This window comes from Larus michahellis, chromosome 13 (assembly GCF_964199755.1).
Source record: "Larus michahellis chromosome 13, bLarMic1.1, whole genome shotgun sequence".
NCBI lineage: Eukaryota > Metazoa > Chordata > Aves > Charadriiformes > Laridae > Larus > Larus michahellis.
In genome coordinates, this window is record NC_133908.1 from 5,731,551 (window position 1) to 5,758,934 (window position 27,384).

The 27,384-nt window shown below is 37.1% G+C and overlaps 2 protein-coding genes across 5 annotated transcripts in view; one reads left to right on the forward strand and one right to left on the reverse strand.

Annotated features, from left to right (window-relative positions):
* Nucleotides 1–6,946, reverse strand: part of RSPH14 (radial spoke head 14 homolog) — a 98,409-nt gene extending 91,463 nt beyond the window's left edge. Inside the window, exons 1-3 of the mRNA XM_074606230.1 lie at nt 5,990–6,946; nt 4,308–4,410; nt 3,992–4,110 (exon numbers count right to left, since the gene is read on the reverse strand). Of these exons, the coding sequence (XP_074462331.1) occupies nt 3,992–4,110; nt 4,308–4,410; nt 5,990–6,188 (421 nt within the window). The 5' untranslated portion in view covers nt 6,189–6,946. The remainder of the gene's footprint in view (nt 1–3,991; nt 4,111–4,307; nt 4,411–5,989) is intronic.
* Nucleotides 6,947–7,047: 101 nt separating this feature from the next.
* On the forward strand, nt 7,048–27,050 carry RAB36 (RAB36, member RAS oncogene family). 4 transcript variants are annotated; one of them, XM_074606650.1, is made up of 13 exons: nt 7,111–7,533; nt 8,198–8,303; nt 9,819–9,971; nt 10,700–10,788; nt 11,955–12,043; nt 14,530–14,595; nt 15,552–15,653; nt 17,331–17,395; nt 18,002–18,053; nt 19,464–19,545; nt 21,178–21,268; nt 21,848–21,967; nt 22,200–27,050. In XM_074606650.1, the coding sequence occupies exons 4-13, from the start codon at nt 10,720–10,722 to the stop codon at nt 22,262–22,264; spliced, it is 801 nt and encodes a 266-aa protein (XP_074462751.1). In that variant the 5' UTR covers nt 7,111–7,533; nt 8,198–8,303; nt 9,819–9,971; nt 10,700–10,719; the 3' UTR covers nt 22,265–27,050. The 4 variants fall into 4 exon arrangements, with proteins under 4 accessions (XP_074462750.1, XP_074462749.1, XP_074462752.1 ...); XM_074606649.1 differs by lacking the exon at nt 22,200–27,050 and having other exon boundaries at nt 7,048–7,143; nt 21,848–22,159; XM_074606648.1 differs by lacking the exon at nt 22,200–27,050 and having other exon boundaries at nt 7,105–7,533; nt 21,848–22,159.
* The last annotated feature ends 334 nt before the right edge of the window (nt 27,051–27,384 follow it).

Here is a 27,384-nt window from a genome sequence, read left to right on the forward strand (position 1 = left end):
TTATTTTCTAACTCTTAAACACAGGTGTGTATATTTTTATATATATGTTATATTTCTGTCTAAATGAAAAGAATACATGGCTTGAAAAACACATTTTTCCAAGGATAATTACTCAGAGATAACTTCACAGACTACATGTTAGCTCAGCTTCTACGCCACTGATCCTACATACTGTACATACCTGACTGGCTGAGGATCGTGGGTTTTGTCTATTCCCCCACCCACCCCCAAACTGTCAAGGGACATTGTATGAAAATTTGGTCTGTAGAAAGCTATGCAAGACTAACTTTAATCTAGTTAAGGACTTCTATCCTGAACAAGTCTTGGAGGCTTTTAACAGCACAAACATTGACAGAGGAAATAGTCAAAATCTGGCATCATTTCATAGCTGAAGAAACTAAGCTTTCGAAGAGAATTTCACCTAGAAAGGTATGACTCAAGCAAGCTATAAAGAGACTGCTAGACATATCATGCTCTCTGAGATATCTGAATATAGGATCAGAAGACAGAGCTCAAATTCTGCTTGCTTCACAGACGTAAAGAGTTCCTCTACATTCATTTTTAATTTCTTATAAATAGAAGGGGGGGCAATAGGGAAAAAGTTGGCCTACATGTATACAGAGCATGATCACTGCAAATATATTAGGATTACACTAAATGCTGAGAATTAATGAACAGAAAAAAACTTATTCAAAAGAGACATAAATATCAGGTTTCTAATAAAGTAATTCTCCTTATTTACACTTAAAAGGAAACTGCAATGAAGGCGCTGATGCACAGAATTTACCAAATAACTAATTTTACAATTATTTAAATATCCTCTATTCAACACTACTAATTGCCCTTCTCTGATTTTTGGAGATGAAACTCCAGAACCATTTCCCAAAACAAGTCTCAATGTTAATTTGGTTTGGAAAACATGATTCTTATGTGCCACCAGTACCTCAACTGGGAGAGGTAAAATGAAGAAACTGGTATCAGTCTTAGCTTAAGAGAAGCCTCACTGAAAAGCAACTCACACTCAGAGAATTGTAGCCTTTCTGGTAAATATAGGCAACTTTTACTAAGTTGGGACTGTAACAAGATTTGGAAGCTGGTCTTCCTCTGGCAGAAGTTCCTGCTCACTTCAGAGCTGCTGTGAATTCTTTGCCTTCAATCAAAGGCAAGGTTTTGAGGAGAGACACTGCTTCAGTTGGTTCTCAGCTTTTGCGGAGTTCTCTGCTCAGCAGGGGTCTAATAATTCTTCAACTCTAGCAGGCAACTTGATTTTCCTTGTATAGTATAATCTCATATTTCCTGATTATCACCAAACTGGTTTTACACTTGCGACAGATCCCATCAGTGGTTCCTGACCTAAGATGACATATTCAGATGCCTGCAGGGGCAAAGATGGCACAATGGGAGTAGACCTGAGTGGCAGTATGGTGTACCACTACATTTCCTCTGGTTTGGGCAATGTATTTTGATTTATGTGGCATTCTTAATAAGCAACCTTTTATGTTTTAGCACCACCAAGAGCTAACGTTGCTTACTGCTACACTAAGTGTCTAAATAGAAGTGATGGTTCTAATAAAACGCTTTCTATATAACACTTGTTTTTAGTCCCTGCTTTTTAGGAAGTGTCTAACTGCAAACACTGGGGAAAAAAAGCCCTCATTTGATCTCAGGGCTTTTTTTTAAGTTGCTTTTTTTCCCCCTAGAACTTTTACTCATCCTCCAGTGGAAGTTTTCATCTTGTGTAGCTAAACTTCCAACTTACAACCTACTTAGTACATGCTCTGAGTTTTGGGAGACAGAACCTAAAAGCAGGCAGGTGTTTAAATGTAACATTAGTTGTAGTTTACTTCTGTAAGTCTCAAATCCGTATCTAAAAAGGTATGCACGGCAGCCACCAAACCCTGAGGCAGTTTCCCTGTTTACGCTGAAACCTTTCCAGTCAACTTGAGCTGTGCGTCATGCACGCATCTGAAAACTGCATCAGCAAAAGGAGACAAGCGCTCCTGCATCAGCCTATTAGAGATCTAGCCACATCTGAAGGTTGGAGTTAATAATAAAGTGCGATACAGCAGGGACTGAATGGCAAGACTTATTAATGAATTATGCAGTTCCAAAAGGGCTAAGAAGAAGGCCTTAGCTAGTAGGGATGAATGGTTAATGATAAATAGTGATCTGCAAAAATTTGGCAATATTCATTTACTTCTGGTAATTTTTCTTCTCCATAAGTTTCTGTTATGATCCACATACTCACAGGATGGTATCTATCTGTCTACAGGTAAGGGACAGAATTCTTTAAAGGCAGTCAGACACGTCAAAATTCACATAAGCCAAGTCCCTTTCTCATTTGATTTGAGAATATGTAAACTGGCTAGTTTTAGCCCACTATATTAATATCCTTCATATGGATTAAATTATTTAAGACCTTAAAAAGGGTTGCATACATTTAAAAATACATCTTTATATTTTCAGAATTCACATACACTCACTCAGCAAGGATTTAAGCATTCATTTAATTATTTTTTAAGCACCAGTAATGTAACAGAATTCCTCAGACAAGACACTTTCCTACTAATTTAAATAGTATAGCTTTTTAATTGATAATTTCTATCGACTGAAATTTTAATTTTAAAATTATAATTTTCATCAACTGCAAGAGTAAAGTTTAAGACTAATGTTCAGATTAAAAAACTATTGAAATTCTAATACTAGAATCTGGAAATAAAAGTAACAAATCAGCATAAATTCCCTTAGTGTATAAGAGATTTAGAAAACTATAAATACAGATAATAAAGAAGTCATGTACAACCAGTACAAAACCGCGTTCTTCTGGCAAGTCAAATTCTCAGCTTGGATTCCTCTATTTAGACTGAAGCATTTAAAAGCTAGATGCCTGACTGATGAAATCAACCCAGCTTCTGTTTATCTCACTGGAGATAAATGGACATGATCAGAGCAGGACTCATCTCATCCTAAACAAAGCACCTTGGATATGTCAGACTTTGTGTCCATGGAGATACTGATTTCTCTCCTGCTATGCAGGGAGTATAGGATGAATTGCTCAATTTGACATCTGAATTTAGGTGTAATTTATCACATTTTTAACTTCATATCTTACCAAGCCCATTTAACAATTTTACCTACTGGCAAACAATATTTGAATAAAATATCAGAAAAAGCAAACTACTACTTTGGTTTTTTACATTCACCACCTGAAAGCAATGTCCAAAACGTACCTTTAAGAAACAGTGTCTATGTGACTGAGGTCAAAGACACCTTATATCTGTGGAATACACAGTGCAGTGGATGGTGCCCTTAGCTGCTCATTTGGCTCCTGCACCAGGGCTTGCAAGGACCGTGGAAGGCATAAAACAAATTTCACATTAAAAACTTACTACAAACCCCATGTGCTGTGAAACTAGTGCACCATGATGAACAGCTGATCATCATTTTGAACAGAAGACGACAAAGTGAATTTTTGATGCAAGATTCTTAAATACAAATTTAAGCATGCAGTCCACACAACCTCTATCTTGAGCAGGTACCCTTAACTTGCATAAGACCCAAGAAAATTAACAGATCTAGTAGGATCTCCCTCCCCTTCCCCCCAGCCAGGAGTATTAACACGGGGCATTTCACTTGTTATCTATGTAAACCATTTTCTGTATTTTGGCTAAGTATTCTCACTATCATTACACAATTTGCAAATTTTTAGAAGTGCAAAAACAGCTCTAGAAAACATAGTTTCCTCCACCAATAAAAAAGATGACAGTTATAGCTTTTAAAGTTTTCTCTCAGAACCCAAAGAATAAATTCTCATACGAAAATTAACTAAAGAAAATTAAGATGAGCAAAAATAGAAAAAATACTGGTTTTAAATATGATTTTCAAGGAAAATGGAATAAAATAAATCTGGAAGATATTACATTGGGAATCGGGTAAATTTACCTATCTGCTTTGCCTATTTGAATACTTAACTACCAAAAAAAATCCTTACCTTCAGGTAATTTTGACATCATTTCAAAAACCTGATGCGTGTTCTTCCGACAGATATCTACTGGATCATCCAAGCGCTCAGCGAGGGCAGAAATAACTCCATTTTGGATCAATCCTTGCCTGCAAACAACATTGCAGGGCAGATTTAACTAAGCATAATAAAATTCATCTATATTTGCAGGATGCTTAATTTTAACTAAATACCCTTATTTACATTGCACCTATCTTGCCAAAACTTAGAAATTCTGTTCATATTACTCACTGAAATGTCTTTATTGCTCCCCATACCATTAAGTAAACTCTGGAATTACACCTACCTACCAACATTATGCATAGCCATTATATAGAGGATTTGTGTTGTTTTTTGTCGGACAGTACTGTCATGATGTAGCAGCAAAGTCTTCAGGTTATCCAAGAATCCTATGAGACACAATAGTTCATTTTAAAATTTCTTACCTTCAGCAGTAATTTAAAATAGCAATACTCATTTTTATCTCACAATTTGAAGTGCAAACAATAAGAATTTTTATCTTGTCCTGATGGTGAAACTCTCTTTGCCATATCTCAAGAAGGGAAGAAACTTTCAAGTTTCAAGGCCTACTGCCAATAATGCCATGCTACAAACAAGCTGCTGACTTCTGTATCAAGCTGCTGACTTCTGTATAGTCAGTAGCTCAGGAGACTGTAACTCCTCATTCAGTTTAGGAAGGGCCCTCTTTCCAAATCCTATTCTTGCAAATATTTATGAAATGACATAACTCTAAAAATAACTCAAGTCAGTGGAGCTATTGATGTTTTTATAAAACCATGGGTTTGCACGATTGACAGCTACAATTTTAAAAATTTCTTTAGGTGTAGCATGGGATATGTAAAAACATGCAGCATTGCTTTTCACACATAGAAATAAAATTGGTGAGCCATTAATGATTATGTGGATACACACATAGCACTGACCAAAAAAGACCCCCAATCAACCAACAATCTCACATTGCTTCAGTTAGTGTTAAACAGTAACTTAATAAATTTTGAACACGATTATTGGTATCTCTTACCAGGAAAAAAACATGAAGGACGTAAATGGAGAAAAAAGCAGTGGCAAACTGGAGGATTTCTTCAATGTTACATAATGAGCTATGTAGATACACAACACTGCTAAAAATTGCAAAGATAAGCTTGTGTGGCTTTTTTTTTTCCCAAATCCAAACTTAGATTCTTCCAAGTGCTGGGATAAAAACTTTGAAATTAGTGGTGGCTAGATATAATCTTGATGGGTTATATTGTCTTGTATCTTCATTTCTCATGAAGTTCCAGGTTGGTGTTTTTTTTTTTTTTGTTATAGACTCATTCTACAATCACCAAGATACTTCCGAGAAGGAGTTCTGCATAAAAAGATCTGATGTTTTATATCTCTAGTAAACTTATAGCTGGATGTGCCATGCTACCCGCTGCTGAAGGAATCAATGGCAAAAGATGACTTCACGGATTTTGCAAATGAACTTGTAAACCATATTTAAAAATTATTAATTGTTACTTAAAAGGTTCATCAGAGCATCAGAGTTTTTTGCCCGTTATTATTATGGGATCTGAGTATTTCGAGCACCTCAAGCATGAAAAATCCAGGAAGGTACCACTGTCATATGTCACACCTGGTACAAAGTGTCTACTGAAGGGGGGAAAAAAAGGGATTTTGCATTTTTTTTCCTGCTCTAGGATAACTAAAAGCTTTTTTCTTTTCACCTTTCTAAGGAAAATATATCTAGTAGTTTTATGTTATTAGAAATTCCTAAATTCACTGCTTTACTTTTTTCTGAGATTCGTGAATAACAGGGTTACAATACTTTTTACCTTTTTAAGGTAAAACAAGTAGAGATTAAAACCAAAAAATCTTCATCATTATTTTGTGTCACCAAAGATATTGCAAATAAAAAAGTAGTACACAAAAGTAAAGTGGGTTTTTCCCCCCACACTGTGTCAAAGCTTATGACAACAGATCACTTACCTATTTCTATTGCCTGGTAGACTTTTTCTGGGTCATGGACAAGATCGCAGAGCACCATCAATGCCCGCTGCTGAGTCAGTAGCTCAGGAGACTGTAACTCCTCATTCAGTTTAGGAAGGGCCCTCTTTCCAAATGCAATAGGAGCTTTTGTGGGATCTATATCAGGGGTCAGGTTGGCTGAGATACGAGCATGTGCCATCCCGAATTTTCCTGGGAAAGATTCTCCCTTATCCCTAAAACTACTCCAAAAAGACTGCACCAGGTGACTGGACAGATAATGCACCAAAAAGACAACTACTGACTTTAAACTGTGCTCTGTGTCCCAGAAGAGCTATTTTAGCGCACATTTGTTGCTAGGAAGGTAGGAAAAGCTATGAAAGAGGCTAGAACGGTTCGTGGTCATCAGCTGAATTGTCTTATCTGGTTTAATACTCTACTGAACACTGTAAAAAAAAAAAAGAGAGAGGGGGAAAGTTTCAAATTTTCAAACTGCGAAGTGAAGTAGTGGATCTTTTTCAAAGCGTTAAAGTGAAGTAGTCCAATGTACCAAACCGAAGAAGGGTCTCAAAATATAACAGCAAAAGAAATCAAAATACCATTTTTTTAAAAAAAAGCATTCTTTTAAAACGGGTCTAGTTTAAACGCGCCCCCGAACGAATCGTTAGCGTTGAACAGAATCGGCGATGGCTGACTTCCCCTTCCCTCAAGAAAATGGCTCAGCTGACAGAATCATACAACCTCCAATATTTAAAACTGCGCAACAAAAAAGCCTACTGCAAAGTTAAAACACCTGCTAAACAGCTGCACTTCTCTCTTCAAAACAGAAGAAACAGACTAAACAACCAAAGGCACCCTGTCCCACCAACATGTCGCCGCCTCAGCCCGTCCCCGGTTCCCGCTCCACAGCTCCTGCCCACTACGCCACCGCCTCTCGCGCGCGCGTGCTCTGGTTACCACAGCAACCCGCTCTTTGCGTACACCCGACTCCGTGAATAAAAGCTACGCAGTCAAGCGTGCTCAGTCTGCTCCTGCGTCAACAGCGTAATCACCGCGTTTGACGGTGGCTGCTGCGAGAGAGTAACGTCAACGGCGTAGTTGGCGAATTAGAAGCCGGGACGCTGCTGGCGCAGGACATTGTGGAGCGCCGCGGGCGGGTGAGCTGAGGCGCGGCTCCTCAGGGAGGGGAGCGTGTGAGGGAAGGGGAGAGGCACCGCCGTGGGGTTGCCGTGTGGAGGCCGTTTTACCTCGCTTCTTTCCTAAAGCGTGGAGGGAATCTCTTTCCTCACCCCCTGTTTTTAAAGTAATTTCGTTTCAACAAAACTGAAAAAAATTCAGCTTGAACAAAATGGTGGTCGAGTTAATGGCAGAGATGTAGCAGGCGAGTGCCTTGAGGTACAAGGGTTGAAGAGAGCTCAGTAGCTCTGGTCTAGGTTTTCCTAGTCTTCTCCAGAATGAAACTATAAACAGGTAGAATGTGTAGCAGAGGTTCAACACAGACATCTTCTTCAGCACGATTCTGCTAAAAAGTACAGCGTTGTTCAGAGGTTGGTATGCAGGGAGAATGTATCATTGCAATGTGGCTAGCACAACTTGAGGGTGATCTGGATTGTCAGATGTGATCTCGCATCAGGAAAAAAAATCTGAATAGCTTGTGCTATAAAAGGTTAGTTCTCTGCAAATAGAGAAGTTGTTGAGATGTTTTTCATTATGTTTGAGTAACAATTACTATAATCAAAGTTCTGAAACTGGATTTTACAAAGCTGAAGTCTTTCAGATCAACTGGATTAAAATGAAACACAGGAATAAATTCTGGTTTGTTGATCTTCCAAATACACAAAAGAAAAATTACTACTTTAAAAAGTATTTTCAGGAAAGGATTTATTTTTCTGCAACATTTTAAAGGGGTTTATTTAAAGTAGAAGTTATTTTCCTGAATTAGATTAGACTTTGGTTAACTATATATCTGTAATGTTTAGCCTTATTTTAGTAGCAAGAACCTGAACTTTTCTCAATGTAGAAGGGGCAGGAGAAAATCAGAGACTTCTCTTGTCCTTCAGTGTTAACTCTGCTCTTGTCCTTTTGGCATGAGTTGTTCTGTCTTGTCCTTCACCGTAGCTTAGAATACTGATTTTGGTTCATGGTCATGATGTTAACTTATGTTATGTACAGCTTCTGGATGCCTTCCTCAAATCCTTTGTCTGTCTGCAGAGTCTGCTAGTGATACTGTTCCTGCAGCATTGATGTAAGGAGCTTGTGATGCCATGGAGACATTATATTCCGAATCCTCCCTGGTGACTGAATCCCCTTCAGCTCTGTAAGAAGAAGAAATCTGGATCTTAGTACCTATCATTCTCAGTATTTTTAGCAGCTTTGTATTTCTTAAATTACTGATCTTTTTCCTCCAGTGGTGTGGCTAATTTGCTAATTTTGATTTTGTAAATTGGGATATATTTATGTGTGCGTAAGATTTAGATTAAATACATTAAATGTAAGTGAAGGTGGCCTCTCAATTTTAAAATGTTTCTGTTTGGTTATCTTGGTGCCTTCTGTACTTTGGATTCACTGAGAGTGTTGAATTGATTTATTTTTTTTTTTTTGTAGCTTAGTTTGTGAAAGAGCTCTAGGAAACAAGCCATGAGTCAGCCTGTGTACACATGACACTTCTACATGCTTAGGATGTGTTGAACTAGAACTAGGAGAATATGGAGAAAGCAAATTATTGTTTGAAACTCTTGACAACTGGGAAGGTTTTAGTTTTTGTTTTCAGAACTATTATTTTAACACATTAACGTTGCCATAAAATCATTCAGACTTGCCAAAAGGGCAGGAGCACACCATAAAGGTCTAGATCTCCCTAGTTTTATAGGGTTGCAAGTAGCATGATAAATAGAACTAGGCATATGGTAATAAATATTGTAATGTCACCTTCTTTGGTGAATAACCTGTCAGCTGCAGTTCTTCTGGGGGAAGTGGGTGTTCCAGTATAGTTGAGATCACATGAGCGCCTGAAGTGATTTAACAGCAATTCCTCACAAAAGAGAATAAAACATTAATTTTAAGTAGTGAACTAGCAATTTTGTTGAGCATTATTCTTAGTGGGGCATTGTAAAACACAGATGTAGGTTTTTTTTGTTATATACTTGTTTAAAATTACTCGTCAACATTGATCTGCCCTTTAATATTTTTAGCCTGCTGCAGGAAAAGGAGAGGCTTCTCTCCTGGATATGAAGAGGTCCAAGCCTGTTCCAGCATTATCAAAATATGGCTATTAGAATGTGAGGGCTTTCTTTTGTCCTGAAACTCGGAAATTTAAATCCTAATGAAATAAATAGCAAAATATTTTAGCATCCTAAATTACTGTCTAGCATACAAAATGTTGTCTAAGTTAATGGCTTGATTAACAATATTTAGGCAATACAAAAGAGCTGTGTGATTTCTTATTCGTTGTCTTTAGTATTTGGTATGCTAGAAAGCAAGATTACTAATGACTACAAAGACATTTATCTAATTCAGAATGTCTCATTGGTGGCATGCTCATCCTGACCCTAAATCTGAGATGAAATCAAGTTGAAATTCTGAAAAAATCCCTCAGGAGTTTCTTTATAATTGCTACTATGCTTAATATTAGCACTGTAACAATTCCCTGCCCTGTTGGTTCCTTGTCTGCCGAGTTAGTCTTGCTCTTTCTATCCATATATACCAATATCTTTGAAGAAAACAGAACTATTTTCTTATACAGTGTTAGGGGACCATATTGTTTATTAAAGAGTAGTTTCTGATCAAAGGAATCTGTATGTCCCCTAAAACCAGTTTGTTCTTTTAAAACTAGTGCTTTATGTACAGCCAAATTACTCCAACTCCGCCTTCCCAATGGGTGAGAGAAGGGGAGGAAGAGAACTGTTGCAAGCCTGTTGCTATGGCCACGCAGCAGCAGGCTGGGCTGTTTGCGTGACTGGGATCCTGCTGCATCAGCTGCTGTACGGTGAGTCCTTCCTTACGCTTTGCTACATGATGAATGTTCTTATTAGAAACATTCTTTTGAATGCCAGTAAGAAATTGGTACCCTATTAAGGGTCCCCTCCCCCAGCAACCCACGAGGTTTCATTGCATAACCAAATTGATATGTCTCAAGTGGGATCTCTAAATTAATTTGTGATTTTCATGTGAACGTTATTCTTTTTCCAAGTCAAACTATCTACTGATTTCATTCTTTCTGAGCTGATCTTGGGTGAAAGTTTGATGTTGTGCCAAGAAGTGTGGCAGCGTCATCTTTCCTCCTTTCTTCTTCTGACCGAATGAAATCTGATATCCCCTAACATTTAATGTGCTTAGTGCAGAGGCATTTCAGACAACAATGAGCAAAATTTTTAAATTAAACACGGCAAAATCCTTTGAGGGTTAAACTGCAAGCGCATACGTTGAATTAAGTGAACAATTCCCTGTCCTACCATGGAATGAGAGGTGGGGCCCTGTAGTTTCAGAAAGCCACTGTTCGCTACTACAGCTATGTGCACTGAAGCAGTCCCTTTTATGTAAGAAACAGGTTTTCTTTAATGCAAATAAAGTCAAAGAATTTCCAGTTCTACTGAAAGGGGAAAAAAAAAAAGATGATGAGCCAGTAAGAACTGTTAATTTTTTTAATAACATTTTTCCTGTATTGAGACAATTCATGACTACTGTGTTTCTCTTTACATTTTTCTTGTCTGGTAGAATTTAATTGAATTTGGAGGATGAAGTCCAACGTAATGCATTTTGTTCCTCCAGTGAGTAGGGACAGAATAATCTCTCAGTTTCCCAAGGTGAGCATTCTTTATCCTCTGTGCACACTACGTATCACCAGCCACACTGAGCTATCTTTCCCTTGTGCTAATAGTATTTTAATTTAATGTACAGTTGTTCTCTTCTGCTAAAATTACAAATTGTTTAAGGATTTATTTCAAAGATGAATGTGATCTCATGTTCCCATTCAGTGCCAATGTGTTTAATAATAATTCTCACTTCTCTTTTTAGCCTTTAGAGAAAGTGACTCTTGACACAAAAGTGTTATCTGGTAATATCTAGTTATTTCAGCCAAACATTAATTATTACATGCTTAAAGAATTCCTACACTGAGGGGAAATAAGAACCATAGCTGATACTAAATATGCAAAAAGTCTAATTAGATCTATATGGACACTTTGGTTGAAGAATTTGAGGCAATTTTCATTTTCTGTTTGTATGGGAATCTTAGTCATTGAGTGGATAAAATGTACTAGGCACTGTAGAAATAAAGGCGGAAAAGACCATTCATGTCCCCAAAGAGTTATGTACTTGAAGTATAATAGAAGAGTTAAGGATAGGGAAGGACAAGGAATTAGCATGCTGTTTTTTCAGTTGTTCAAAATATCCTTTTAAGGGAGTTAGCATTTTTTTTCCATGCTTGATCTCAGCCACATATTTTGCTTTTAATTTTATGAAAACCACCACAGTAATTTTAAGCAAATATAAGGTAAAATAAGTTTTCCTCATTTTAAACTAATTTCTAATTAAAAACTAGTAATAAAAATGGTGCTTCACACATATAAGAGATCTAAAAGACTTCATAGTAATAATGGCTTGCTGGTAGTATGCTCCCATCTATGTTTGTCTTGTGTGTCTTAGATTACTGGGATAATTTAAGGTACTTGCTGTTGTACAGAATCATGAGCAAACGTGTTTGACTGTGGAAGTTTAGCTAGTGCTTGGATGCTGACACTCAGAAAGGTGGTCAAATGATGGCACTGTCCAAAGGAGCTTTTACAAACATAACTGCGGGGAAGCCTTACTGCCTTCTAATCCAAGGTATCCTTTTTCTTATGCCAGGGTATCCCGGTACTTGACAACTCTTTGAATTAATCTTCTCATCTATTTTTTCCTTCCTGATTTGACTTATTGCAAAGCAGACATTGCACAGTTTATCCCAGTAGCTGTTCTCTCCTGTTTTCAGTGGTACACATCTGAGGCCTCTCTGCAGTTCAAAGAGCACTTCCATGCGCAGGTCAGGACTGCTTGTCAGCAGAGCACTGGAACAGTTGGGTATGTTTGTAATAAACCACGTATGCAATGAAGAAAGTATTTTAAGCTCTTTATAGCTTGCTTCCTTCATAGGCTTTTCCTTCCTCATCTTGCTCGCTCCAGCATGTTTCAAGGCAGCTAAGTCCATGCACATGGCAGTTCTTGGACCTGTTTGACAGAGACTTAATAAAGTGCCTCTTCTTCCCATAAGTGTCAAAGATACGTTTTCTGCTGGCATAAGTAGCAATGAAAAAATAGCAGCATTGTTTAGCAACAAATAGTTTTTCAGCAGCTTTGAACTAAACTTGTTGTTCAAAAGATTAATTGATTGTTTTAAATTAGTGTTGAATTTTGCACATGCAAGTCAGTATGGCAACCAAATTCTAGAGCAGTTATGTTGTATTGTCTGTTGGTGTTCCAAATGAGCAGTTGATAAAGCTTTAGGGGGCTATAAACATACAGCAGTTCTAAGTTGCTAGAAACACATAAGAACATAGCTTTAGTCTTTTAGAAGTATTACATTCTGAGAAGTTCACTTAAATGCTTCCTTAAAATTGGACCAAAATTCTGGTAAATATACAGCATTGAAAAATCCAAATAAACTGTTTTATGCCCTAGTAATAATCTTTACGTTGTTGGGTTTTTTTCACATCATCTCTCTCCCAGAACTGTTACTAGTACTGATTTAATTCATGAAGCAAGGCAAGAAAGCTAAACTGTGTTAGAAATCATCACTATTCAGTGAAAATAAATAGCTTTATGTTTTAGAGATAAATGGTTTTGTGTTCCAGTGTGAAGGATCTTTCATAAAGTGGAGCTTCTATGAATACTGACAATTAGCTCACTATTCTTTCAAATCTAGAGTTGTTGATTACAACGAGACTTGTCATGATACTCATCTTTAAGCACAACTCTTGCTAAAAAAATTTGAAGACAAAATACATCTCCCTGAGAGACATCAGTGAGTTTATTGGTTTTCAGAAGCACTGTCACTGTCTTAGTTTCATGTAGATTTGTTACAAGTGTCCAGACAAATTGCTAGCAAGATATGGTTTAGTGAATTGAGGCATTTCTTTACCCTCCATAACCAAGATCTATTTGTTTTTTTATTTCCAGAGTAAACCAACTCTCCAGTTCATTGATTCTGGTAACAGAGTATAGCTAAAAAGCTTCACATTTTGTCTTTGTGAATAAAATTAAACCACTTTCCTGTCACTGCTCTCTAGATATGATTATTATTAGGTCACTTTATTGGTGGGGCAGGGATAGGAGGGACAGACAACTGAGTGTTTTGTGCAGTAATTGTAAAGCTTGACAGGAAAAAACATTATCTTCCTTTTCCATTATGCCAAGTAATGGAATATTTCTTTGTCATTTGGAAAGGTAGTCTGAGAAATTCTGTAGCTAATGGCTGTATTTAAGACTCTCTTGATATTCCATCAATGTGTTAAATTGTGTAATCTAGGGAGGCTTTTTTCCCCCAGTATGAATTAATGGAACACATAGCTCTAAACCATCACTTACTTTTTTGCACTTCCCTTAAGGTCATTGATTTTATTCAGTATTTTATCAGTAACAGTTAATTGGGCAGAGACATGTCAGCAGCTTAGAGGCCTGTGGCCACCCTCCTACATTGACTGGCACACAAAATGCCTTCTTTATTCAGAAATATTAGTAATGCAACTTAACAGTCAAGATTTAGGCTATTTAGAATAGATAACTTGGAATCAGCATCACACGGAAGCCTAATATAACCAGAAATAGTATTCAATAGAAGATAAATTAATTTGTTTAAAAACCCATTCTTTGATACAAAAGAACATTAAACCTCTTAAGCCATTTTTGTAGCGTGTACATGGCAGATGTCAATCCAAGTTGAGGTCAGCAAATACACTTAACATTCACTTATCCACTGGTATCTCCTAAAAATACACTACATTTCAATTTTAAGAATGCAGGCTGAGTCACCTAAAGCCCATCTGCTGTATTCTGTGGGAGGACCCAGAGCAAAGAGGATTATTTGCATGAAGCCAGGTTCAGCTTAATATTATTCCAGATAGTCAGAAAATGTATTGGCTCTAAACATGTGGGTTTTCTTCCCAGAGACAAATTCTGCAGTGGGTTATTTTATTAGTGTTTCTGCACTTAGAACTTGGTTTGTACTATTAAAGTCAACGAGAAGCTTGTGATTAATTTTAATGAAAAGGATGCAGATACTCTATGGTCTTCTGTGCAAACTGACAAATGTATATACTTGTAGTCAAAACAATTTTAATAGAATAGAATTTATGCTCCACTGGATTATATTTAAGAAAAAAATATGGTGACCTCCCTCTTTTCATACAATTTAAGACTCTGATCCTGTGGCACAGTGGCATTTGGGTAAACTGGAGTCACAGGTGCATGTGCTCATCACTTGCAATTTAAGGAACTAAATCAGAATTTTTAAAGAGAGAATGTGGAAATTGGTACTAAAAACATGTAATATTTTCAAATATTTATAACAGGCTGAAAATATCCAAAGTGGTTGTGGTAGGAGACATGTATGTTGGGAAAACCAGCCTTATCAACAGGTACAGTATATCTCAGCAGATGGTTTGATTCTGCTCTTTCTAAAATAAATGTTACAACGTTTCCATTTCTGTCCATTCAGGGTAATACTTCATAGTTCTGTTTTAAACCATGCTTTTGGTATTAAATAAAAGACAGAACAGGCTTAATATACCAACATAGAAAGTCATTCTCTGGCACTTTAGTAAGTATATGTTATATTATGAGCTGTTTTTATCCAGTCAAATATGATGCAGTGTTTCCTTACGAAATCCACTCTAAAGGCTAAACAATCAGAAGGTCCAAAAAAAAAAAAAAAAAATCTTTCCAGTGTCTAAGTCTTGGTTTCATGTTTTTCCCCTTACTTTTAGAGTACCTATACTTATTTCTACAGCTGCAAGACTGTAGAAGAATTTCAAGTTTTTCTGTAGCTTATTAAATAAACTTAAAGAATAGTTGATTCTTTATGAGAGGTTTTAAACAGCTCTCATGTTTTTTGTATCTAAGTCCAATGAAAAGATCGTTGAATTTCTGTAGCTTGTGATCACCATGACAGCTTTCTGTCTATGTTTGTCTTCTATTATTGTTGTTTCTTTCCCATTCTTAAGTAGGTATGATAAGTTTTTAATCTCATTGTTTAATCATTTGGGTCATTATTTATGGCACAAAATATGTTCCCTTGTAACTAAAACGATAAAATACTGTATCTTCCTTGGCAGTCCCAAGATATTTTATTCTGATTTTCATCTGATCCTGAGAGCTTAATAGATGTATATGCTTTCTAGTTTGTTATCCAGTAGCTCCTTTTTTTTAATTGGTTTTATTGATCTTTTTATATAAGCTTCTGCAATATATAGTGATTACACAGTTAGTTAATTCTTGTCTTCGTAATTTACCCTAGGTAGTGTTAGTTTTGCAGTTATTTGTAGTTGGGTGTTACTAGTGTTTCATCTCTTTTATTTCTTTTTTTTAATCACAGATTTTGTAAAGATAATTTTGACCGAGACTACAAGGCAACCATTGGAGTGGATTTTGAAATTGAACGTTTTGAAATAATAGGAATACCATACAATCTCCAGATGTAAGTTGAAACAGCGTGGTTAAGTATTGCACAGAGTATAATCTCAGCTGAGCTTGAGCTGCTGCAGCCTCTAGTGGAATTTAAAATAATAAAAATACACGAAGAATAACATTATCTGAAAACCAGATTCTGTACCTGGACTTTTAGTAAAAATTTTACCTTCCTGGATTTCACATCCCTAAGAAATATTATAAGTTTGTAAATGAAAATTCATCTTGGATGTCTTGTGCCATTTTAGTGGAGTTCTGCCTTTTTTACTCAAGTTTCTTGAAAGAGTAGAGGAAGCTTTTGCCCCACAAACTTTGTATAGTTCTACTGTTACACCATACTGTTTAAGTTTAGTAGGCACACTGAGTACTGAACTTGGCTTTACTGGGGACTTTGTTCCTGCAACCATTGAAATTAATGCTAAGGTGTCCAGTGATTTCAGCATCTCTTACTTAGGGACTAAGTGATTTTCTCCAAATTGTAGAAAGACTAGAGCGTTTTTATTAGAATGTGAACCTAGAATCTTTGATTTTCAGCTTTGTTTATCAGACTAGTGGAAATCCTATCCTTCTCTCACATGCTGTGGTTCTGCTGAAGGATGTCCTTTGGTATTTCCAGTGGCTAGCAGTACTGTTCTGTAGAGGGCATTATTCAATCATTTATGCTGTAGTGTGACCTAGAGCAGAAAAAAGACACTTTGTGTGAAGTATTTTAGTGCATGAATCTTAAAAACCTTTTCACTCAGGAACGTGTTTTTTCTGAGATATTATTGATGATAAAAGGATGGGTAGTGGGATTTATTGAAAAATACTCAGAAATCCATTTTCCAGTTATTTCAGTAACATTCTGTTCTTGAAAATTCTGCCAGGCTCTATACTTTTGAAAGTTGAGTCCCTCTAAAAATGTAGGCTGATGCATCAGTATATTGCCAGCTAGAGTAATAAGGTTCATGAGCTATTAAACATCAGGTTGCATTATCTGCAGAATCGTCAGTGTCAGGGTAGAAAGTTTCCATATGATAAGCACTAGTGCCCCCTATTGCTGAGAGATTTCCATACAAGATAAATTGCAAATATCCATGACTGACAGTACTAGGCTATAACAAAAACCCAAAGCTCTGAAGTGTTGGCAATAGCTGAGAGGACTGTGTATCATGTTCTTTAATAGGAAGCAGTTTCTTGATTTTTCTTTAATGGTGTCATTAGTACCTGGTGGACTGAGCTGTAGGTCTCTAATTTCTAGTGTATGGACAGATATCGTATCTAGCAGTTGGAAGATTCTAATATGGGCTAATGTATGATTTAGCTAGTATTAGCACAATAAACTTTAAAAATTAGATTGAGATAGAAATACATGCAAATGACATAGATGAGGAAAAAATATTTTAAGAAAAAGGTATTACCATGCAGAATATGAATATTTGAATTGTCTCCAAATTGACCAGTATTAAAAAAAAAAATAATTAAAAAAACAAATCTAAAAAACAGAGTTCAAATGTCTTCATTAAATAATAGAGCTTCACTGTATTTCTATCAGCGGTTAATGAGTAACATGTTCCAGATGGTAACACTTCTCTGGTGTCACATTCTTATCCAGCTTGTACCAGTCTGCTGCTTCGTTAGCATGTTTACTCGGGTTACACTGGGTTTCATTAACCTGAAATTTCTTTTTTTTCCCCCCATTGCACAGATGGGACACAGCAGGTCAAGAAAAGTTCAAGTGCATTGCATCTGCTTACTACCGAGGAGCAGAGGGTGAGAACAATATTAGTTTGATCCTGGCTGTGACGGGAGGTTGTACTTTATATAGAAACGTATATGCGTATGTGCTCCTTGGAAGGGTACCTGTAGACGCAGTGTGGCGGAATGGGTTGTCCGTTATTGGAGAGAAGAAGGGACTAAAAAAACTCATGAATTGATATGTTGTCACACCTGCAAGCTCTGAATGTTCTGATGATGCAGTGATAAAAATTGGCACTTGTGTCTAGGGGGAAAAGAATTTGGTTTTTGGGTAAGATTATTGCTGAAGTTAGAAATGGATGCTTCTGACATTCCCTTTGGTAAAAGACAATTTCTGCAGGAATTAAAGTGATGCCAAAATAAAAGGAGTAATAGCACTACAGACTGCAGACTACAGGTAAAGAATAAATAAGGTTGAAAACTGAAGACTTCAGTCCTACTGGGTGCTATAGAAGGAAGAGGAATAGAGAGGAAGAGAATAGTCTTCCATCTCTTCTGTGTTAAATCTGCTCTTGCACTTAATATGTAAACATTCTTTCCGTTTAGCAAGGTGAGTTGGAGAGACTTCTGATACGCATTCTAACTTAATTACTTTTTTTCTGTTATTGTCTTTTATTGCAGTTATAATAACAGTGTTTGATCTGGCTGATATCCAGACTTTGGATCACACCAAGTAAGTGTCTGTATTTTGGCATAGCCTTTAAAGCTTTTAGAGCAGGTTTAATTGCCTTTAATAGCCTGTAGTTGCTGAGAATTTGCTGGGTCGTGAGTGTATTTTCTATTGAGCTAAGAAATGAAGAATGACAGTCACTTGTTTGGATTACGTAGGGTGGGATTTTTCTGAAGAAAATGCAGAGCATAAATTTGAACCACTTACCCTTGACTTCCTTTATAGTAAGTAGAGAGAAAAAGGCACTTCAATAAGAGCTTAATCCTTGCAAAATTAGACACCCAGGAAGAGATGAAGTGCACCTGAAAAGCATCCTTTTTTCCCCCCCTCTGTTTGCTGTAAACAGAATAACAGGCTGGCATCTGATGTAAATGGTGAAATTGACGAGATGTATCTCATGCATACTGTCTCAAGAACCTCTTGTTTTCTAGGTGCACTGTTAGCCCGAAATTATTTTCTTTTTCTAGTTTCTGTAGTGATTTTGGTAGGAGGTAGGCTGTCAGAAAGAAGAAGGAAAATGAAAAACTCAAAGTGTGTATAGATACAGCTAAACTTAACTGGTTCAGATATTTGTAATGATTTGGTTGCAACAGCACGCTAATTGTTGTAAGTGAACTTGTTTTGCTTTAAACCCTCCATGGATCTATGATCCACACTGTTGTTGCCAGCTCAGAGTGTGTACATTTCTAACATACTGTTGTGACTGTAATGCAGGTAACATGCTTGTTTGCAATCTGTACTCTGTCTTATTTGAATGTGTATTAGACTATTTCCTTAGAGTACTGCTGTGGTATTTAGCTCATTTACATAGGACTTTGTAAAATAATATATATATTAGTGTCTCTGCTTGGTTGAAAATAATTGAAGCCTGTGAACCTGATTTTCCCCCCCACACACACTCCCTTCCCTCCTTGACTTATGTTGGATGACTCAAGAGGAACTTGATTGCCAGAGTAACAAAAATACAAAAGCTTATGAGGCAGGAGTCATGCAGCCTTCATAGGGTGCTGGTTTTATAATGCTGAATTGATTATTTCACTCTTCTTTATTCACGTTTGTATCTAATCTGCTATGTTGTTCCTATTTTTTCCTCTGCTTCTTATTTTCTTGTTCTTTATCAAAAACTTTTATCAAAACTTTGTCACCTCCCTTATACTGATAAATACCCTCTCTGGGTCCTAAAATCATTGTTGAATTTGCCCTCTACATTGGGCATGTTTGATCTTTTCATTAGTGGAAGGCATGTATTCAAAGGAGTTGGAATAGCTCCTGGTCTCTTTCTGTCTAGAAGAAAACGCTTTTCATACTCTCACATAAGTTCATCCTCTCACTTTTCTTATGACCCTATTATTTGTCACCTTCTCCTATATTCCTCAGTCCCTCTGATTCTCTAGCTTCTTTTTTGTATTTCAGACAGTGGCTAGAAGACGCATTGAGGGAGAATGAGCCAGATTCCAGCTTCATCTTTCTGGTTGGAACAAAAAAAGATTTGGTGGTCAGTAAATTAAATGCAGATTAGGAAATCATATTTCCCCTAGTTCCTTAAGCAATTGCCCTTACAAGTTGTACACAATGCTGTTGAGATAAAAGCCTTGAGGGAAAAGCCTAAACAGAAAGAAAGATCACAGGTAAAAAGAACAACACATATGGAACCAATGTAAGAAGACACTTTATGAAAAAATGGGTAGTTAGTGAAATATCCCTATTTCCATTCCTTGCATGACATTTTCCAAACAGATACAAACAACTGAAAAGGCAGAGAAAAGTTGGGTGCAAAAAATAACAGAGTGCATGATGATCTTGAAGGTTGGGGGTTTTTGTTTTTTTTAGGGACAGTGTGTTCGTTATTCAGGAAGAGGGAAGAATTCGTACTTAATTGAATGTGACATCATTTTCAGAAGAAGAGGCTATAATGCACTTACCCTATACCTTTCTGAGTCTTGTGCATATCTTTCTCTAGCTATCAATGTGTAATTCTTAAAGATTTCAAAACAAACTTGCTTCTTCTGCTCTTTAGTTGATTTTTTTTTTTTTCATTTCCCCTTCCCCCGCTATCTGCTATAGTATCACTTATGCAGTTTGTTTCTTACCCTTCACTGAAAATAAGACCCAGAAAGCTGCATGTCTGACAGTTTTCTGGTACTTTGTGTTGCTTATGCTGCTTTTTCTGAGATGCAGTAAAAGCTTAATGTGCCAGACCTCTGAGGATGCAGATCTGAAGTCTTGTCTAAGCTAGAATTCCTTACTGTAAGTTAGTTTCTGGTTTTAAAATGATAGCACTTTCAACTGAGAGGGAGACAAGAGCAAAGCAAAGGATTGTGGGTTCTAGGTATTACTTCAGTATGAAGCCAATACCTTCCCAGTTGGATTCACTCTACTTCTCATCCTGATGTCACATCATCCTTTGTGGATTTTTAGAATTCTTCTCAATTGTGCAGGAGTTCCCCATTGTAAGACAGTGCACAGAAAACTGTACAAACAAAAAAGACTGGTATCTTCCATCACAAATGGGCTAGAAATTGAAAGCAAATAGCAACATACTGATATGGTTGATCATAGACAACAAATAAGAGGGGGAAAAAGACCTGAAAACTAAGCTCAAGAAAGCAAAACCCATTGAAGGAGCAAGAAATTTTAGTCTTAAGAAGAGATAAGAAACAGCAAACATAAAAAGTAAGGGGAAGGCCATTGTGTTACGATGCAGTAAAAATAGATGGAGTAGAAGAAAGGATCCGAGACAAAGAGAAGAAAGACTAAACCCATAGAACCATTGTGATTAGTTGGTCCGGCAACTCTTGTGCTGAGGATGATGGGGTTACAAGAATTTAAAGACCAGTAACTGAGCTGTTGTCTTTGTAGCTCCCTGCCACACTGTATAGTTAGATACAATGGTCACACTTGTTAACTTGTTTTGTTTCAGTGCTGTGGGAGGTGAATGGAAACTTCAATTTTAAAAGCAGGACTGATTACTTGAATATTCTTGCCATCATGTCTGATTGCACAAGTTCTAAGGCAAAGCCAGAAAGGCCACTGTGAAAATTGGAAGCATCACAGTATAGGTGCTAGCAGTACTTCTATGTTGTTACCATGTTATTTATGTTAAAGTTGTTCCATGTTATTTACTCAGTCAGGTGCTGTGTGTGAAAGAACAGAGCTAGATGCCATCCGCTTTGCCAATGAGATGCAGGCAGAATACTGGTCAGTTTCAGCCAAAACAGGTAAGTTACTGCAAAGGATGTTTAAAAATAGCATAACCACAAGGGCATTGTTAAGGTGGGAGGAAGTTAAAGTTCCTTATGCCCCCATTCCCGTGCAGTTTTTGCTTTTTGCTGTTCTTCCATTTGTTGCTATTGGAAACTTCACGTTTATTAATGGTTAATTTTATTTGAGCATTTTTATGTGTGCTTGCACTGTCATGTTTACAGAAATGAGTACTTGAGCTGCTGTGCAATGTCTAAGCATGTTTCTATCTAAGCATATTACTATCTAAGCATTCATAGGTAGTTACATAAATACACGTGTGCCCTGCTACTCAGCATTAGCAATGAAAAAAGATTATACCACAAACTGAATTCTCTCTGTTGCTGACTAAAAATAAAGGTACAGTATGGGGTACACTATTCTAGACTAAGAAACTGAGAAATTCTCTCTGCAGTGATCAGAATGGAGATCAGATTGTTGGAGAGGCCTGTTCTGTCCCAGTATTGAGCAGGGATGTGTTCACAGATGTGCTTGTTATGCTTGATCATGTGTTGATGTGCAGTTGTAAAAACACGTAATTTCTGTCTGTTTACCAGGGGAAAATGTCAAAGAGTTCTTTTCCCGAGTTGCTGCCTTGGCCTTTGAACGGTCCATGATAAAGGAGCTGGGGAAAACTGCTGGGTGCAAGGCCCGAATTGGGACAGGAAACTTCATCAGTATGTTAAGTTTTGCTTTTTGTGTGCATTTTCCTTGTTTACGGTGTGAAGGATTGGGGAGGTTTTTTAAGCATTAATGCCTGTTTCAAACACCTGCCAGCATATTCATGTCAGTGTCCACCTGAGTTCTAGCATATAGAAGTTACTGGGGCTGAATTCAGCATTTGTTACCCTTAGTATTGGATGGTGTAATTTCTTGTGAATTCATTTTATAACTTTTTTGTTTCTGTAGAACTGGAGAAGAGCATGATGGATATCCCAGAAGGCAATGCTAAAGTCAGCCTGAGTTGCTGCTAACTGTCAGCTGTTTCTGCAAGCACCATATTTCTCTGTAGAGCAGCATAGAGTACCTGCAAAAATGAAGGCTCTCAAACCAGAAATAGAAAGTTGTATTTTTGGAAAAAGGGGAGGAAAAACTTATCCAGACTTCCTTTCTGAGAGTTCCCTTGCTGCTGCAGGCTCACTTGTGCAGGATGGTACAATTGTTACATAAACCTTTCTCTGTGTAGTGGAAATATGACATCCTTGGCTTAATGCAAGAAGACATTGCCAGTGCCACGTGCTCACCTGTCTGCCAGAAACACTTGTAGTCACAAGTTATCTAATTTAAGTCTGTTGTTTTTTGATAATTCTCTAGAAGTCTTAGATAGTGAAATCACATTCTCATGGAAGCAGAGAACAAATGACAGTTCAGAATATAGGGTGCTATCCATATGTTTTTGCCTTCTGAGATCATAGTATAAAATAACTCTGACTTGCTTGTATGCATTCCAATTATTTTAAAACTGTTCAAAAGAAATATTTTTACATAACAGGTATGGAAGTACACAAATGCAGACTGCGTAGTTTTCACTGATTTCTCCATCCAGGAAAATCTATATTATCTTTCATTTTCCACTTCAGAATCAGAGACCATTGTTTAAATATTTCCAAGCCTAGGAGAAATCCAGGTAGGAACTTTATTGGTTTATCCCAGCTGTCTAATATTTTGAAAATGTTACCAGATAAGAATGCTATTCTTTTCCACCCTCTTGAATAAGAAAGAATTGCCATATAGATGCATGGCATAGAAAAATTAGATTTCATGTATTCCATCTTCCAAAGAGGATGCAGATTCCTTCTCTGGATTGATCTTCATGAATATTGCCTACACTGCAGTTCTTCTTTGTTGCTAAGAGTAATGACATTTTCATTATATTGTAGCTGGGTTTTTTGTTTGTAGCAATGTAACGTGATTCTGTAACCGTACGCAGTCTCAGTCATGAACTTGTTCATCCCTGTCTGTGGTAGGAACTCTGAGCTGGTAAGTTAGATTCAATGCTGCTGCTAAGCTCTTAGTCACTCTAGCTGCTTTTACTGGACAATATGATTTGATCACTAGATGCTGGGAGCAATTTGCTCCACTGCTTAATAGAAGCAGTAATCGTAGAGAAATAGTTCTGCCATTTTGTGAAAAGACTTGCAAGTGTATGTGGGTTTAGAGGGATGGGAAAACCTGGAGTTCTCCAAAGGAGGCACATGCTTGTTAAGTATGTTAAGCCCTAAGGTACTTGCCGTATGAAGATACCATTCTCTGGATATGTTGCAGTGATTTGGTGTGCTGGTTGGATCAAAAAAATGTTGCCCTAATTTTGCCTTGTCAAATACCCTTTGACATAACCTTGTGAAATTAGTTCTTTAGAAATGACAATCATTGTTTAATGGGGAGAGACTGTTTCTGGGTGCTACTGAATTTCATCAAAGTAAGGCACCTTTACAATGCTCTTCTACTCTGGGCAACAGTGACTGAGGCCAAAAGGTATTCCTGTTTTAAAAGTAATTTCTGCTGACAAGTGACATTGCCAGAAACTCGAATGACAAATAACGTTGCCAGAAATTACTATATACAAATATTTGGTCACTAAATTGTATTAGTATGATGGATTATGATAATTAAGTTTAAACTGCAAAAGTATAAAAGAAGTGAAAGGGAAATACAGTCATTTTATTTCCCTCTAATTTTTCTAGCATCTCACCAAATTTTAATATTCGGTTCTGAGTATCTAGTTAGTGATATTTCTCTAAAGATAAATGAGATGCTGTAAATCTTTTGCTTGCACTAAACCATACAAATTTATGGTCCTCCAAAATCACTATAAGCACTCAAATGAAAGAATTAATGAAGGAATGAAAGTGGGACAACAGAAAGACTGCTTCTCTAGAAATCTATCAGCAGTTTATAACTCCATACTTCTAAGATTAAAATCCAGCATTACATGCTATGCTGGCATAAAAAAAAAAAAGGAACACCTTCTATAATGCTCTAAATTTCATACTGCAACCTTTTTAAATGGAGAGAAAGAAGAAAACTTATGGACAGTGACAAGTTACAGTTTCTTAAGATACTCATTCAATCGTTACAGAAACAATAGTATCTGGAAAACTGATTATAACAGGATCTTTCATATTTGAGCTGTTGAGAAAGACATTTGTTAATAAATCTATGCATCAGACTGAAAATATCTGAGATTATCTGCCATTTTCTCCCCAAACTGTTTGATAAGAAGTAGGAAAAAGTGGAGGAAAAAATGACTCAAACATCCTTTTTATTACTTTCATTTTCTTATGGCATAAGCTATAGCTTCAGAGAATATGGTGAAATGAGATCTAGGAACTCTGTGTCTTTTTTTATCATACAATCTTCACTTTGGCAATTGTGCAGATTCTGTTGGCAAAGATGCAAATGTAGCATTTGGTGGAGAAAATGAGTATGTGTGGGTATGTAAGGAGTTATTTATCCAAATGTGTCATATTTTAACCTTATGATGTTCTGTGTATTTGTTCATGTCCCGAATCTGTTTCACGAGGATGACGAATATATACTCCACTGGTACCACATGCTGCACTGCGTGGGCAGCATGGCCATGGTCTTCATGTTTACTGAGTTTGAATGAGAGTAGAAACTATGATTTGCTCTACTGCAGCAAATCATGTTGTCTAGGCTGGGTGCTAGGTTTCAGTGCAGACTTGTTTGTATTTACAGCTGCAAAATGACTCAGTAACAAACCCAATAAAAGATCAGCATTCCAGGTTCCCCCCCCTGCCACCCCCCCACCCCCCCACCCCCCCCCGCAAAAAAAATATATCTTGTGTTTCTTTTGTTGTTGAGCTCAATTATTGTACAAAATCGGAGATGCAATCTCTTCAGCCATGCAGTCATGTTGCTTGGAAAATCAACTGGGACAGTTTTTTTTCTAGGGATTCAGTACATTGCTTGATGTCGTTACTGATCTGTATCTTCTGGAGCTCCAAAACCCGCACATACAAATACAATACTCTGTCAGTCATTAACTATCACTTGGCAGCGGTCTGACTCCATCTGTTCTATGATGGAATCTTTGAGACTGGGATTTTTTTTTGGTTGGTTGATTTCTGGGGTGTGTTTTTTAGCCCCACTGAGACTTCCCTTGCAAAGAACTCAGTATTAATAACGGATCATCTAAAATGAATTCTGGATCATGTTGCAAATGATGCTGCTTAGGCATCATGGATCATGTTGCTTAGGCAAGCACAAAGGAAATTAATGGTGGTGGAAAAATAAATGTAAATTTGCAGGTTTTTAAACATTTCTATTTGGTGTATGTTTTATCTATGCATGTTAGTCCATTCTATCAGCAACTTAATTGGCTTTGAAGAAGTCTTAATATTGTGGAAAACAGTGTTGGAACAACTGCATTAACTCTAAACATAGGTAGGCTAAACCACAATTTTTACACCAGTTGAAGCCCTCACAGTGATCATGGCAACAGCTGCAGTGCCAGCTTCCTTGTGGAATTTGCAGCTAAGAAATTGGAGAAGTGAAATTCAGACGGAGTCTGAAGTAAACGTAAAGAGCAATTGTAAAAATCAATGTCTCAAAATAAGTACTTATGCTGTTTCTTGTCTTAATAAGTAGAAGCTATCGTGTTAATGAGTTCCTGTTTAAATAAGTGTGCATATCTGAGCAAAACAGCTGGTAATGGATTAAAAGCCGTTTAAGGAGCAATCACTTGTCAGGCAAAGTTAATTTCTTACCATAAAAGCCTTTCCTTTTAATTTTTAGTGGTGTTTTTTCTGCCTTTTGAGTGATTATTTGACACTTAAGATATTATTTATATTCTTATAGGTCATATGATTCAGATCATTCCTGTTGGTTCCCAGCTCATGCTCAGCTCATTGTGGTACGACTGGAGTCCATTCTTCATGAATAAATATGTCCCCTCTGTGTCTTTTCAGGCTTTCATCAATAGTTAGAGGTCGTTCTAGGGAGTACAATATAATGCACTGGTGAGTGAATGCTGTAAACTCCTCTGTGTATCACAGTCTCTGAGCATGTGAGTTAAAATTAAGTGTTTGGCAAGTTGAAGTTGTAGCAGAAATCTGCATTTGGTAGTGGAGATGGTTGATCAGTTTCTTGTATTTTTGGCCGCAAGGTTGTTCTCACAGCAAGCAATTGCCATTTTCTGAATTCTAAGACAGGGAGTTCCAATTTTTCTGGGTTCATAGAATGGTTTAGTCTGCATGGGACTTCTCAAGGCTTACTGGCCTCATCAAACTCTACCACTGGGTGCTGCTTTGTGCTACAAAAATATGGTTTCTTAGTTTCAGCCACAGATTAATCAGAAATCATGTTTTATTTCTCTTTTGGAAAAAAAAACCCACCCCTCTGCTTTTGTGCTACTAATTTTTTTTTTTTTTCTTCTTACAAAACCTCTGCTTCTCGCATGTGGGATGATGCTGAAAAACCGTTCGTAAGTGACAACTCAAGAGCTTTTCAGACCAAGCCGGCTGGCTCCTCTTTCCCACCAGAGGGAGCACTGTGGTCACTGTAGCACTAGTTCCATTTGGGCAGAGAAGCGCTTTGCAATCTCTGGCAGGCCAGCAGAGGGTATGTGCTGGGCAGCCAGGCTGTAGTTTAGACCCTTCGTTACAGGATTCTCAGTCTCAAATCACAGTGTCTGCCACCACAGCCTTAATGAAATTTTGTATCCTATTAAAATAATACTCATTTGAATGCATAAAGTATCACCAAAAATTCAGAGATTCCCACTGGAATTTCTGGTGTAGTACCTCAATAGATAAAGAAAGTGCAGTTGTTTAATAGTATTAGTCACTAAAAGTGTCAATACAGAAATCCCTCTTCTGAGTCATCAGAATTCTTACTTCCTCCAGAAAGGGCACAAATGTCAGAAAAGTGCACCCAAATGCAAAAAACTCTAGACATCAGAACTATGAGACTTCAGTAAAAGTACTGTATGATTCCAGAACGTATCCCTATGATGTAACATACCTGTCACTATTATAACTGTGCCGATACAGTCTTAAACTTATTACTAGAAATACATTGCATGTCAGAATTGCGTTGTTCAAACTGGCACTGAAGCAAATAACAAACCGTA